General features: G+C 40.0%; 1 protein-coding gene across 1 annotated transcript in view; it reads left to right on the top strand.

The window, feature by feature from the left end:
• ITGB1 (integrin subunit beta 1) overlaps window positions 1-14,479 on the top strand; it is a 43,339-nt gene extending 28,860 nt beyond the window's left edge. The window contains exons 12-16 of the mRNA XM_021542964.3: window positions 864-1,102; window positions 2,572-2,794; window positions 3,562-3,794; window positions 5,865-6,031; window positions 13,268-14,479. Of these exons, the coding sequence (XP_021398639.1) occupies window positions 864-1,102; window positions 2,572-2,794; window positions 3,562-3,794; window positions 5,865-6,031; window positions 13,268-13,333 (928 nt within the window). The 3' untranslated portion in view covers window positions 13,334-14,479. The remainder of the gene's footprint in view (window positions 1-863; window positions 1,103-2,571; window positions 2,795-3,561; window positions 3,795-5,864; window positions 6,032-13,267) is intronic.
• Window positions 14,480-14,781: the final 302 nt, after the last annotated feature.

Below are 14,781 nucleotides of genomic sequence, written 5' to 3'. Positions count from 1 at the left end.
CTGCAAATAATCCCTGTGCTTAAATGTTGATCATTAGATCAGCATTATTGTATGAGTCAGAATTCAAATTTGGCCTTGAGTCAGTACTTTATACTATAAGGTATATATATACTATACTTTATACTGATCTATAAGGATATATAGATCAGTTTTTGGTGTTCCTTTTTAAATCAAGAGAACAGATTTTCCCATCTGTGTGTAGAAAAACATCTTATATTGGTGTCACTGTCACTGGTGTCCACTTGGTTTCACGTGGGTGAGAACAGGCCTGTGGGTAAGCACAGCCTTTTATTTTTGTAAATGCAGCAGTTTCCTAATGATCTGTTGTCTCTGGTGGACACCATGTAACAGTCTGTCAATCACTGATAGGAACAAAGACCAACCTCCATTTGCTCATCTGTATCTTACCCTTGAGAATGAGAAGTGCTGATCCCTGAAGATCTCAGTTTGGCAGCTCTGAAGATCATCTACTCTCCTTAATTGCTATTCACAGGAAACTTTTTCATTGAAATATGACAGCAGTTACAGGGAACAGTTGCTGTCACTTGATAAATAATTATTGTTCTGTCACATGGCAGAGGGTTTAATAATGTTTATGTGAGAATTTAGTTAGAGGGGGTGACGCATAGTCTCGCACCTGGTATAACAGGTAAGATAATCAACATAAAAGCAATTTAGTCCAGTTTGCTCCAGTGCCTTCAAGAACTACTACGTAGGGGTCAGCTGGAAACCTCATTTGAAGTTTAAGTTGGAGCATCTCCCTGTTGAGAGAGTAGTTACTTTTACTCCTGTTCTTTGTGCTATTCTTGTGGCCTTTTTTTTTGTGTGACTTTCAATTAAGGTTACATGTTTTTACCTTGCAGATGTAATGAAGGACGTATTGGAAGACTATGTGAATGTAGCACAGATGAAGTAAATAGTGAGGATATGGATGCTTACTGCAGGAGAGAGAACAGCACAGAAATTTGCAGTAACAATGGAGAATGCATTTGTGGACAATGTGTGTGCAAGAAAAGGGAGAACACAAATGAGGTGTATTCTGGCAAATACTGTGAATGTGACAACTTCAACTGTGATCGATCAAATGGTTTAATCTGTGGAGGTGAGAAATGCTTTAGCTTTCTGCTGGCAAAGCTGATCAGCAGTTCACAAGTCTGTCTTCTCTACCCAGCAGAGTGGGGATATTTAGCTAAAAGATCAAAGCCACTTGATAGTAGAGATGAGGGACACTCACAGATTAGTGATTACAAACACTTGTCTATTATTAAAACAACCCTTTGAACTTCTAGTCTGTTAATGCACATTTCACCTTCCTTGAATCACAGCTCCAAGAAGGGTGTAAAGTGAACTTGACTTCTGCTGTTTATTGCAGAATTACCCTCAGGTATTACAATAAAGAAGGCTGAGGCAACTGTCCTGAGATTGTAATGTTATAGTGGCTCAGTGTAACCACTGTGTCAATAGAAAGAGAGAATGCTCTCAGCTTACTTCTAATTGTGAGTGCTTGACAGGATACCAGGGAGATGCTTAACATGGTCTGAAAGGTAAATGAAGACAAAAATATGCAAGATCCAGAAAAACACCTTAAGCACTTGAAGCAAGATTTTGACTATAGTTAATTCCTGAAATCAAAAGCAATTTAAAAAACCATTCAGCTGCCGGTGTCTAAATTATTTTGCTGCTTTGCATGTGAGAGTATCCAGTAGGAGTATAACTACTACCTCAGTGTTGTCTGTGATGCAAAAATAAAACTGAGAAGCCACTAAGCTCTAACTGAATTATGAAAATACCTCAGTTGTCTGATTTGGTCAGAGTCCACTATTGCTCCACAAAGATGGGTGCAATGGTGGTGATATTCCAGAATACAGTCTGAAAGGAAAGTGTTGACTGAAACATTTCATTCATTGGAGAAAGAGGGTTGTACCCCAAAGATCTTTCCTTGTCATCTAGATCAGTATAAAGGCATCTTGTTTCTTGTGCAGAGAGTGTAAGGAGCATGAAGTTGGGTTGGGTGGTTGAGGTCAGAAATACAGTAGCCGAACATTGGTGTCCTGTGGAGCCATGGAGCCAAAGCTGTTTCATTTTGCTGTGTTTTGAATACTCAGTGCACTCCTCCTCATCTTTTTAAGTCTTGCTTTGTGCGTTTGTATAGTGATAGATATGATGACAGGAGTGGTCTATTTATCTATAGCTGTCTGTATTTTCATATAGTGGTCAGTGCATACAAGATGGTGAACTGAAGCAGTCCTGTCATGCTCTCCACCCAGGGGATATGATCATCAGGTTACACTATTCTTGATCTGATATTCCTGAGTCTTGTTGTTTTGTTCATGAAACAAGGAAAGGAAATCCAAATGTATAGGAGAATGGGAAAAGGGGACAAATACCTGCAAGTAGTCTTCCAAGAATCTAAAATTTATTTTGTACCTCTTAATTCATGAGAGTCTTCATTATGTCTTCACTATGGTTTCTTTCTCTTATCTACCCTGATGTGGTAAACATTTATTTCTCACTGTCACAGATTTTTTCATATTAGGCTTGATTTCATTGCAATACCTCTTTACTGCACAGGAAATGGGATCTGCAAGTGCAGAGTGTGCGAGTGTTTCCCCAACTTCACTGGGAGCGCCTGCGATTGTTCCTTGGATACTACACCATGTATGGCATCTAATGGGCAGATTTGCAATGGAAGAGGAACCTGTGAATGTGGCACCTGCAACTGTACAGATCCCAAATTCCAAGGCCCCACGTGTGAAATGTGTCAGACTTGCCTTGGTGTCTGTGCAGAGCACAAGTATGTACCCAGAAAACCAAGTCCCAGCTTCTATGCATTTTGAGTTTGTGATATCTGGGGATTTTTAAAACAAAGCTTTTGATGGTTAAAACTTCAGCTAAGATTTTTGGTTAAAAGAAATACTACCAAAATTACTAAATTGACAGTCGAAAACTAAATCTAGACTTGTGTGGGCCAGTGGAATTTTCATCCTTCCCTTTGGAAATCCAGGTTGTTAGAAACCTACCATTTTCTGCATGAAAACTTTGAAATATGTTTAGGATTAGTAGCTAAGCAGATTCCTGTGCAATTCACTTTGTGATAAGAAAAAAATGTGATCTTTTTAGTATAAAAGTCCTGTTCAATCTGCTTTTTTCAATGAATTATTCAGTGACACCCCACTGTAAAGCCGGTCACTGAGTTTATTCTTTTTAACCTGTGTGTGTTCCACTGTAAGTACCCTGTTCTTATAGTACCTTCTTTGAAAGTACTCATTTCCCACGTAGAGGTGTTGAAAAAGTTTGGTGTTTTTTCTGTCCTTGAAACCTGTGGGTCATTCAGGGAAAGAGGAATTTATGAAAAGGGCTTTTGTTAATCTCAAGGTATTTAAATGTTCTGACTGGTACAAAGCCATGTCTTGCTTTATATTTTCCTAACCTGTATGGCAAAAGGGTTGGTTTTCTTGGGCTTTTCCCCGATGTTTTCTCTATAACATTTCTCGAGATTAAATGCTAGAAATCTTCCATGACCACACTGAAAAGCACTGCTTCTGTTTTGTTCTTGCCCAGGGACTGTGTTCAGTGCAGAGCTTTCGATAAGGGGGAGAAGAAGGAGACGTGTTCCCAGGAGTGTATGCACTTCAACATGACGCGCGTGGAGAGCCGGGACAAGCTGCCGCAGCCCGGCCAGCCCGACCCCCTGTCCCACTGCAAAGAGAAGGACGTCGATGACTGCTGGTTCTACTTCACTTACTCTGTCAACTCCAATGGTGAAGCCAATGTCCACGTGGTGGAGACCCCAGGTAGGAACATGATGTTGCCTGTTCCTTCTTTGTTGTTAATTTGTGCAGTTGTTGGGTGCTACAAAGTACCTCTGGTTGATTTGGGTGAGTTAAATGCATTTAGGTGCCTGTTACCCAAGTACAGTTGTGCATGTCTGAGTGGCTTTAGAAAAACACAGGTCTCCCTAGATCTAGATTTTTCAAACCCTTGGGCAGGTAGAAACAGATTCTATTTCTTAAAAACAAAAGGTAAATCAGATATATATATTTGTTGAAACATTTCCTGTTTGCACTTGATGTACTCTCTACTTTTTCCTGTAGCAAGTCCTATTTAGATAAATTTTGATAATTTTTTTACTACACTTCTGCTACAGGTTATAAACAATGGTGTCTGTGGGGTTTTGTTCCTTTTTTTATTTTTCTTTTCTTAAAAATTATCAGTCTATATAAAACTTTGTACTATGCTGCAAACTGCTTGAATTTTTTTATGCTGAAAGCCTTTGCTTGTACTTGACTGTGGTACCTTCAATAATAGATCCCAAAATAATTTTGTTAGTTAATCCTTAATACATCAATCTTCTGATAGAAAAAAAAAGTGAGAACAATTCTATAGCTCCATCAGTAATTTACCATTTATTTACCAAGAGTATTGTTAGTTTGAATCACTGGCTATTGCATCTAACAGTGCAGAAATTATGGTTCTGTATATTAGCAGTTTGTGGTCTCCTGATTTTAAAAGCCTGATAGAAAATGCACACCTTAGAGACAGAATTGATCATTTTGATGATCATGACTTTTCACAGTCCAGTGGCTAGTGGCTCTTAGAAATAAATACTGCTTCAATTCAGAATGCTTTAAATGCTCTACAAAAGTAGTCCACAGTATAGAGGAGGAGCTTGATTTCTTTCTCCTATGACAAGCCACACATGCCCCTATGCATCTGGGGCCTGACCTTTTCATGAACAAACTTCTGCTGCTTTAGCTCAGAGGTAAATCAAGCCCATGGTGCATGAGGAGGCACCTTAATTTGTGCCATACAAGTGCTGAAGGAACAAGCTCTGGCCAGCAGAGCCGTGTTCTGTGGAGCAGACACTTGTTCCTTACTGGCTCCCAAGGAATTCTTGTCTTGTCCCTTCCCACTATCCTCACTCTTGCAGAGGCAGCTATGAAGATAGGGAGTCTGCAGTGTGGGGAAGCTGTGTTCTATCCACAGTTATTCTATTGCACAGGACTTGCATTAATTTGCTTCTGACTCCTTCAGTCTGGGCACTGAGCTCTGCAAAAGCCTTTCTTCAGTTTGTGATTTTTGGGAATTTTATGTTAGTAGTGGAGTTGGATTTTAATTTGGAGGATTATTATTTCTGTGTCAGCCACTTTAAATCACCTTGCATCTCATAACAATCTGCAGCTTCCTGGTGAGGAGAAGAGGAGGGGCACACACTGATCCCTGTGGTGACCAGTGACAGGACCCAAGGGAATGGCCTGAAGTTGTGTCAGGGAAGGTTCAGGCTGGATATTAGAAAAGGTTCTTCACTCAGAGGGTGGCTGGGAACAGGAACAGGCTCTCCAGGGCAGTGGGCACAGCACTGAGCCTGACAGAGTTCAAGAAGTGTTTGGACAATGCTCTCAGAGCATTGTGACTCTTGGGGCTTCCCTGTGCAGGGGCAGGAGTTGGACTCAGGGATCCTTGTGGGTCCCTTCCAACTCAGGATATTCTGTTTCTGTGTGTGGGGCCTGTTCTGGTCAGCATTTGTGCTCCAGCTGCCACAGCTTTGACTTGGAGCTCTTGCATGTTTAAATACAGTTGCCATTTATTTTACTCTTAGTACTGTAAATAATTAGCTAAAGGGGTTATCTTCAGAACAGGTTGTTCTGTTGCTAAGATCAAACACAAATTAGAAGGATGAAAATAAGCTGGAATGTTCCGGGATGTACATATTGCAAAAATTCTGTTATTTGAAAGAAAATTAGTATTGGCATATCTGATACTCAAAATACTGGCTTCAGCACAAAATCAAACATTAACAGCTTCTGGATATGCATTACCTTTACCATTTTGTAAAATAATGTTTCCCTTGCTTTGTTCCCCAGAGTGCCCCAGCGGTCCTGACATCATTCCCATTGTAGCCGGTGTGGTTGCTGGAATTGTTCTTATTGGACTTGCATTATTATTGATTTGGAAACTACTAATGATCATTCATGACAGAAGAGAATTTGCTAAATTTGAAAAGGAGAAGATGAATGCCAAGTGGGATACGGTGAGTCAAGAAGCTTTTCTATGTATAAAAGCTGCAGTAGCAGAGGAAAAATAGAAGCTTTTTGTTCACGTGCTTTAAAGTGTTTCATATTATAACCAGTCCTCTTGGAGAAGTATTTCTTGAGGCAGAAAAGAGTAGTTAGTCACTCAGGTTTAAGTAACATTTCAGAGAGGAAATTTGGTGACAGAACAGTTCAGCTTTGCAATTATACCATGCTTTACAACATATGATTAAAATGCTTATTACAAAGATAAGTCACTTGTGTACAAAGCAAAGAAAATTTTGCACTCATTTAGGAAATCTTGTAAATACATACACAGGGTTAGTTGGGAGACTTCCATAAAGTTACAAAATCATGGCTGGTGCTGGTTTGTTGAAATTTTCCCAGCTTTTTGTCAACAGAGAAATGTGCAAGAAAAACAAGCCTGTGATCTGTAGGCTTCTATAGACTACAGAATCACTGCCTCTGGGCAATGTCAGCAGTCTGCTAATCAAGAGCCCCTTCACTACAGTTCTGTAGAAGTCAACGCCCCCATGTGCTTGATGAGAAAATATCTTTTTTAAAAATTGTCCTAGGAAACCTTTTGTTTTATTTAAGAAAATTGATTGATTTCATTCTGGGGGAAAATATTACTAACACTTCATATATATAGCATTTTTTTTTTTCAGTGATAGTTGAAAATGTTGCTTTTTTTTCCTGTTGAATTATTCGACATTGACCATTTCTTTTACTTCAGCAAGAAAATCCAATATACAAGAGCCCTATTAACAATTTCAAGAATCCAAACTATGGACGTAAAGCTGGTCTCTAAGTCTCAGTTTGTATCTCCTTTCATTTTCTTTCCTTTTTTTCCCCTTTGCATGTTACTTCAAACTCACTGTGTGTCACAGTCAGTTAATCACAGTTTGAGTCTTGCTCAATGTATCTACTGCTGCTTTGATTGTGGGGTTTTCAAGAATGCAGCTTGAAAATTTTTAACTGGTTTTGAAAGCGAGACTGCTTACTTACTAATACTGCCAGTACTGGCTTTAAACTATTCTACAAGTGATTTTTAATTTTTTTTTCTAGATGTGTGGGTACATAATAGAACAGCTGCTAGGATTGAAGAATATTTTTGGATTGTAGAGAGATACACAGGGGATGCTTTGTCTTCACTTTCTTCAAATCAGCAGTCAGTTTGCTTAAAATCAATATTTTTGCTAAGATAGATTAGGTACTCCTAAAATATCCCAGCCTATAAATATCACTGTTTTTATTAGAATAGCTCTGTGAACATGCAGAGTAGTATTACTTTTTTTTGTAAACTGTTTTGGCTTATCAACCTAGTATAGACCTAGTCTGTAATTAAGGTATGAAATGCATATACTCTACTCATTTTATAATTAAATATGCACCCTATTTTTTTCATCCTTATTTCTATTGAAACTGGCAATATCACAGTCCTTAAAACCTAGCCAGCTTTAGGTTGTCCATAGATATGGAACATTAACAGGACAGAAAGAAATACCCTTGTCCCCTCTAGATGTATTTTTCACTCAGTTTCGTACACCCTCCTAAACTCAACCTGAGCACCTTATTGGCTTTGAGATGCTGAGTTCAGTTCTCTCCACACCCAGCACAACAGAAATGACAGCAGTATCCAGGACAGGAAGTCAGTGAAGCCCAAGTGATGAGTTGATACCTCTGCAGACTCTCAGGTTGCCCTTCCATGAGTGCTCAAGGTGTTCTCCTTCCTTGGGATCCCCAGCTGCTGGGGAAGGAGGGAAAGGAAGAAAGGAAAGGAAGGCTGAGATGGAGAATAGATGTCAGAAGAGCACTAACAGAAAGTAGTGCAGAGATGAGACTAGAGGGAGAGGAATTAAGAAGTTGCGAAGGTAGCACATCCATTAAACATCCATGGAGTTTTTTTCAGAAGCTAGTGGAAGTATCTGTATCTAAAATTGTGCTGTCTGCTGTCTCCCTTTTTAAGTGTTGCATTCAAAAGATTTTGTAAAGGAAAAATAAGGGGAGAAAGCAGAAAGTGAGAGTATTTAAGCTCTTACTTGCTCTTACTGTGACAACAGTTCCAAATACTCTTTGTAACATTCCAAGCCAAACTTTACTTTCCTCTTCACAATCATTTCACTTTGCAGTGTGTCCAAAACAGATTGTAAACAACATTCCTTTTGCCTGCTACATCAACCACATTCACCTCCTTTTCATTTTTCCTCCCAGAGCCAATTATTCTGGGGAGGAAATTGAGTTTTTGATCCTTTCTAACACTTCACATACTCCATTTGGTTAGGTCCCTGTTACCTGTTCTTCTGCCATTCACTTAATTGTGTACTTTCTGTTGCATGCTGGACAAGCACCTAACAAACCATACAGTGTGTAACTTCCATTCTGTGTTCTTATTCTCTACCCTGTGACTCTTCAGGATGTAATGTTTGGTGCTGCCATTTCCCCTCAAAATTTATTTCCTGCAAAAAGCTTTCCTCTGGTGTAAATGGAGGGATTGACTTCTGCCTTTTTGGTTTGCTCAGATGTGAAGGTTAAAAGTGTAAAAGGGTGTGGTTTGTTTTTTTTTAAACATGACTTTATTATTTTTGGTATTCATAGAAATATTAGAAGTCTGGGGAGAGAGGGAGGTGGGTCTATTCTTATGGACCATCAAAAATGAGGAGGTCAGAATTGTCAAAGTAGGTGAGCCATGAGATGTAAAACAAGGTCCTGCTTTTCCCTGTAGATAAGATTTTCTGGTGGTTTTGCATTATTGCCATAGCCTCTCATTTAGATGAAGAGTTGCCTTGTAATGCCAAGGCAGGAAAGTCATCTGAAATTCCATTATATGAAAATCACACTGTGGATTCCCTCCAGGTGTGTGCATCCACAAATTAACTTTGTGCAGTTTGTGTGACCCTTCCCCTCTCCCACAGTCTTCATCCACACACGGGCTGGGGCTCTGTGGTGAGGGAACTGCAGCACCATGGAGTTTGTCATGGACCAGATACTCTGGTATTTCCGTGGTGCTGGTCCATGGTGGTGCAGATGATGCCACAGCATCACAGTGGTCAGTGCTCAAGGCAACTGAGTCAAACAGAGTTCTGTTTGCCCAGGGTCAACTCCAATCAGCTATAAAAGCTTTGGTGCAATCACGCTTGTAACAAGTCTAAGGATAAATTTCTTCTGGACTGAAAAGCTCATCACAAATTTAAAATGGAAATCTGCTATCTGTAGTGAATGCCATTACCATTCCTGTGTGGGGATAGCTTGTGCATTGTTAAGCTTCTTCAAACAGAGTCCAGATTCAGTCATCTTGAATTTCTCAAGTGATAAACACATTTATATTAGATACTAAGTCTGTAGTAATTTGGTTAGCCTTATTAGTAGCTACTGGTTAAAATGAAAAAAAAAAAAAAACCACAATTAATTCTAAGCACTCAAAATCACAAGAACTTGTTCTTCTCCTGACTTGGATTTTGTGCTGTAATTTCCTTTGCTGCTGGACGTTGGACGTGCTCTGGGTGTGGGAGATGCCTTTCATGTAAATCCTTTTCCTATAAATTCTGCAGTCAGTGGGCGCTGGTTTTGTGGCCCAAGGATGGAGGGACAGGGTTGGGGTTGGCCCAGGGATGGAAGGACAGGGTTGGGGTTGGCCCAGGGATGGAAGGACAGAGTTGGGGTTGGCCCAAGGATGGAAGGACAGAGTTGGGGTTGGCCCAGGGATAGAAGGACAGGGTTGGGGTTGGCCCAGGGATTGAAGGACAGGGTTGGGGTTGGCCCAAGGATGGAGGGACAGGGTTGGAGGTGGCCCAGGGATGGAAGGACGGGGCTGGCAGTGCCCTCTGGCAGCTGCCCGGGCTGGAGCCTGCCCCGCGCTCCGGAGAAACAGCGCTGGGACAGCAGTGGGGCTGCGATGGTCACAGCCAGCTCTTGGACAGCATGGGCATGAGCTTTCACTCAGTTTCTTACAGTGACTTCGGTCTTAAACCCACTGTGGAGGTAATTTCAGTGACTATTGAAACACTGAGCCCCTGGAGCAAAAGGAATAAGAAGGTTAATTGAACATGGAACTATTCTGTGTAATCGTTTCATCTTTATGCGACACTGGACTGAACTGTTGTCCTCTGAACAGCCAGTCTAGTTGAAAGTGAATATTATTGCAAGAACATAGCTCTTTATTCTCAGTTTAAGGTACTTTTTTAAAGTACCTCCATCTTTATTTTGCTTAATATTTCACTGAGTCTTGTTTGTAGTTACTGTTTGTTAATTTTAATTTTGGTTTAAGGTTGTATGGAGTTTTCAGTTGTAGAGGCATGTGGCAAATGTGTTTTCCCTAACTTCATGCTTAAACCAGTGTATTCTCTTCAGTGCAATAAGAAAAGGGATCATTTAAAATCATACTATTTGTCTAAGACAGAAAGTTTGGAATCCCGTGTTTTAGTGGCAAATTAAAAAACTGAAATGTTTCTAATGTCTGAAAATGTATACCCTCTGCCAGCTGTGAGAGGCCCTGAGTGAGGGGAGCGTTGTGTTGGATTAGTGGATATTTATTTTAATGCAGAGCTGTCTGCAGGAGACCAAGCCAGGCCCAAGGCAGGGTGGCTGAAATGGTGCTGGAACAGGCAGGGCTTTACCAGAAGAGAGCAGGGAAGGAACCTGCAGATCCATCAGGTGCTGTGTTGCAATTAGAGGCAGTAGAGCCTCAGGAGCCATTTAGCTGATCAAATGTCAGGTTGGGTTTAGCTGAAGAGTTGTGAATATTGACTATATCTCCATTATTTGTAATGGGAACTGAGACACTGGCCTGACGTGGGCAGACAGCTAGTCAGGTGCTTTATCCAGTGACCTAAATCCCACTGCCTGCTTCTGAGAAGTGCAAGTGCAAGGGAAGGCAGGACAGAGTTTCAATATACTTACAGGGCTTATGCTAAATCAAGAGCATAAAAACTTCAATTCTGACTTCTCTTCAAAAAGCAGTATAGTAGAAAACTTGCAATCTTGTTATTCAAATTGTATTTTAAGCCTGATTTCAGATTCAAATTAGTTGTATGAGTAGAGCGTAGCAAATTTTGAAGTTTTAGTCCTTACCTTTAGATCCACTCCTAGGCTACCTGGTAGAAGTTGTCTCTCGTTTACAACTGGAAGATGTCAGTGTGTAGCCCCTGTATGTGCTGGGGGAATCTGTTCTGTAAAATGTTGGAGGCTATCAGCACAAATATTACATATTGCCTTGCCATGGAGGAGCTGTACAATGACTTATTCTCTGTATATGATGCAGGCTTTTACACTTACAGACCTCCTCTGCATAATAAACTTTATATTTTTAAGAATTCTCCATTAAAACTTGTTGAGGAAATAAGCAATGTACAATGCCAAGAACTTTGAGGCATAAAGGGATATTTGGTATTGGATTAAATCCCTCATCCCTGGATGTTTTACATGTTTCGTTTGCATGTTACTATTGCAAACCTCTTGCTAAAAATATGGGGGAAGGTCATAATTTTGCATTTATTAATTAGTCTGTCTGAGATCTAGCCATATCACATGATTTTCCATTATTTAAAATTTTAAAAAAACCAAACAAATGTTACTCCTCATCCTTTCCCATACCAGTAGTGATACACTTTTAATCGAGACAGCATTTGCCTGGGACCTGGTAAGAAGGCGAAGAAGGGACTTTTGCTGTTACACTGTATTTGTAAGTACAGCCAGCACTGAACTCCCAGCTCCTCCTTCACCCCTGCCCAGGTGACATGGACTCAGATCTTGAGAAGACTGAACAGAGAGCTTTAACTTCCATTGTCTGGCAATCCAGGTTCTGGCTGGACTGGTCTCTTGGATCTAGGCAAGATTGGATGTGCCTCCATGCTCTTTACATGTTAGAGAAGCTGGCTGCCAGGGAAAAACCTTTTTTCTGTGAAAGGAGCCATGAGAGCAGCTGCAGGGTCTCCCTCAGTAGCAGCCACTGTTACACACCAGTTACTCATCCTGTGCTGGGCCTGGCAGACAGAAGGCAGCAAACTTCCCAGGAACCACGATGAAAAAATTCCACACCAAGTGAGGTTCTTGCTTGTCTTTGTCACATTCTGTGGTGATCCTAGCTGTTTTTCCAGGTTTGTGACCCTGAAAAATAGACACCTGATATTTGTGCATCCTTTACTTGAGTGTAGGAAAAATTGGTTTAACCTGAAATACTGTAAATAGAGTTGAATTAATATGGTTGTATAGCCCATCTCAGATTGGGTGGGGGGAGCTCTGAAGGGACAGAGATTCCCTCACTGCTGCTGAAGGCCAGATACAGCCCTGGCCAGAGGAGCACTCGAGCTGACATCTGCACTGAGCTGAATTTTCTCAGGACTCAGTTGTGTATGCACAAAAGAGCTTCATGCTGGCAGAAAACATTCATTTAGGATGGGGTTCAGTCTGTGCTAAGAGCTCAGAGCTGCAGCTCCAGGCTGTTCTAGCAGTGGTCCTTTCTGCTGTGAGGATTTATCTGTTAATTTTGAGTTCAAGCTGTTCATCTGAGTGTGCAAGGATGTCATAAATGGAGTAAGATTTACTGAGATAGAAGGAAACCTGGGGGAAAAAAGGAAGCTTAAAATAAGCTTAATTTAGGGGTTTTTAAATCTTCAGCAAGAGAGATGTAAGCAATTGTTCTGTAGGCTTGTCTCATATCAGTAGAAATTATTTTTTTATTACAGCATCTGCACCAGTAGAGAAGTTTCTTTGTTTTATCTGTAAATTTTGCCCTTATGGGGGTTGGGGAGACCTGCAGGAATCAAATGAGAACGACAAGTACTGAATGTTCACTGTAAATATTGACTGTGTATTAGCAAAATACTACAAGTCTTTCCACGTTGTTTCTAGAATTCAATTACAATGTAAAACAAGCTATTTAAATATTTATTATAGCAGAATGTGGTCTGTGGTCAGTCCTGGTGTCAAATAATGTTGTTTATAATTCTGTTCTTCTCTATAAGATGCCCTGGGCTGCAGAGCCCTGGGTGATGGTTCAGCTGCCTCCAAGGAATTCTGTGCTGCAAATGGAACAGGATCCTGCTAACCCTTTGCTTTATTTATTAGCTCTGCATGCCTTTGTTCAAGTTGCTAGAAGGAAAACTAGTTTGACTTAAGCTGTGTGTACAAACAAAGCATTAATGGGTAATTTCTTATGCTAGTTTTTATGCTTCTTGCCAACACCTGTCTTTTTCCATATCTTTAAATGTTAATACAATTTTTTTTTCTTTTTCCAGGGTGAAAATCCTATTTACAAGAGTGCAGTGACAACTGTGGTCAATCCAAAATATGAGGGAAAATGAACACTGCTTGTATAACTTCACAACACTGTACGCAGTATAGCAACTTTTGTAGTCACAATAAGATAGATTTAGGGCAAACTGCAGTGATTTTACTAATTCATTACATATAGTAATTTTCCTATGTGAAAATGTACCATATGTAATTTTTTTTTTTTTTTTTTTTTTTTTTTGCAAATAAGAGTAATTGGTGCCAGAGGTTGGACAAAAAAAAACTTGAGACTGTGTAGCCTAGTCAGCCCAGGTCACATGGTGCCTTTTTGACCTTTCCCATTCTCATGCTGTGAATCCAGGTCTTGTGCAGGGCGTGATGCTGCATGGCATGACTGGGAGGGAAGGGGTTAAAGCAATCAACATGAGGGCTCTGCCTAGCCATTTAGTATTAAAGTTTTTAGCTTTACAGGGAAATCAGGGCTTGAGTTTGCAGATGTAATTAAACTCATGTAGCATGGAGCAGGTGGTTAATTGGTCTTTGACTTGCTACATGTATGATTAAGTATTTGGTAAGTTGAGTCAGCTGGAGGGGAGCAGTGTAAAAGACTGAAAAGCATGTGCATACTTATCTTTGATTTTCAAGTTGCATATTGCCAGGGTGTGGTTAAAATGAAAAGTTTTGAGAAGAATGTTAAGAAGGAAAAAATAGCTTTAAAACATGTGCCATTACTGAAGAAGTTGCTGACTGGTAACTTAGTTTTTCTTTGTAAATTCAAGCCCTGGGTGGCAGTATCATGAAGTACCTTACCAAGACATCCTCAGATCACCTAAGGGCCTTACGTGATGCTGTGTCTTTATTCTGTCATGTTTCTTTGCTTTCAAGCCTGGTGCTTTGTCACCTTCTAATCTTTTTAACGTATTTGGTTGCGATTCTTTTTGTAATATTTTTGTATCAACACAAGCTTTTTTTTTTTTTTTTTTTTTTTTGAGCAGTCTTAGCTGTAAATTTGCCTTTACCCCGTAGCTAAGATTGCATAGTTTGTCATGTGACAAGTCACTCATCATTCTTGACATGTGCCATGTATATTTGCCTCTGACCATTCAAACTGCATCATAGTCATATTCTTGTTTTAAGTGCCTTTTTATTTTAACAGATGTTCACTTTTTACAGTGCTATTACTGAAGTTATTTATTAAATAAAAGTACCTTAAAATACTTGATCTTGTCTCTTTATCTTGTAGAAGTTGATACTATTCAAAAAACCTGAGAATTGTGTCTCTGCAAGGTAATAATTGTAATAATACCAAACATGCCCTGAACGGAGTTAATGTCACACAGGAAGCTGACCTTTAGGAACACTGTCCCCTGTACAGTATTACCAAATTAGGCCAATATTTAATTACATATGCATTAACCTGCTTGTGTCCACTCATTATGTTACATGTTCTGCAGTTTCCTTAACAAGTCTGGTTTCAAAATGCTTTTGTGGATTGGTAGGCTTTTCCACACAGATGCTG

This window comes from Lonchura striata, chromosome 1 (assembly GCF_046129695.1).
Source record: "Lonchura striata isolate bLonStr1 chromosome 1, bLonStr1.mat, whole genome shotgun sequence".
NCBI classification, from domain to species: domain Eukaryota; kingdom Metazoa; phylum Chordata; class Aves; order Passeriformes; family Estrildidae; genus Lonchura; species Lonchura striata.
Note: the sequence above shows the minus strand (reverse complement) of the source record. Positions and strands in the feature narration are given on the sequence as shown.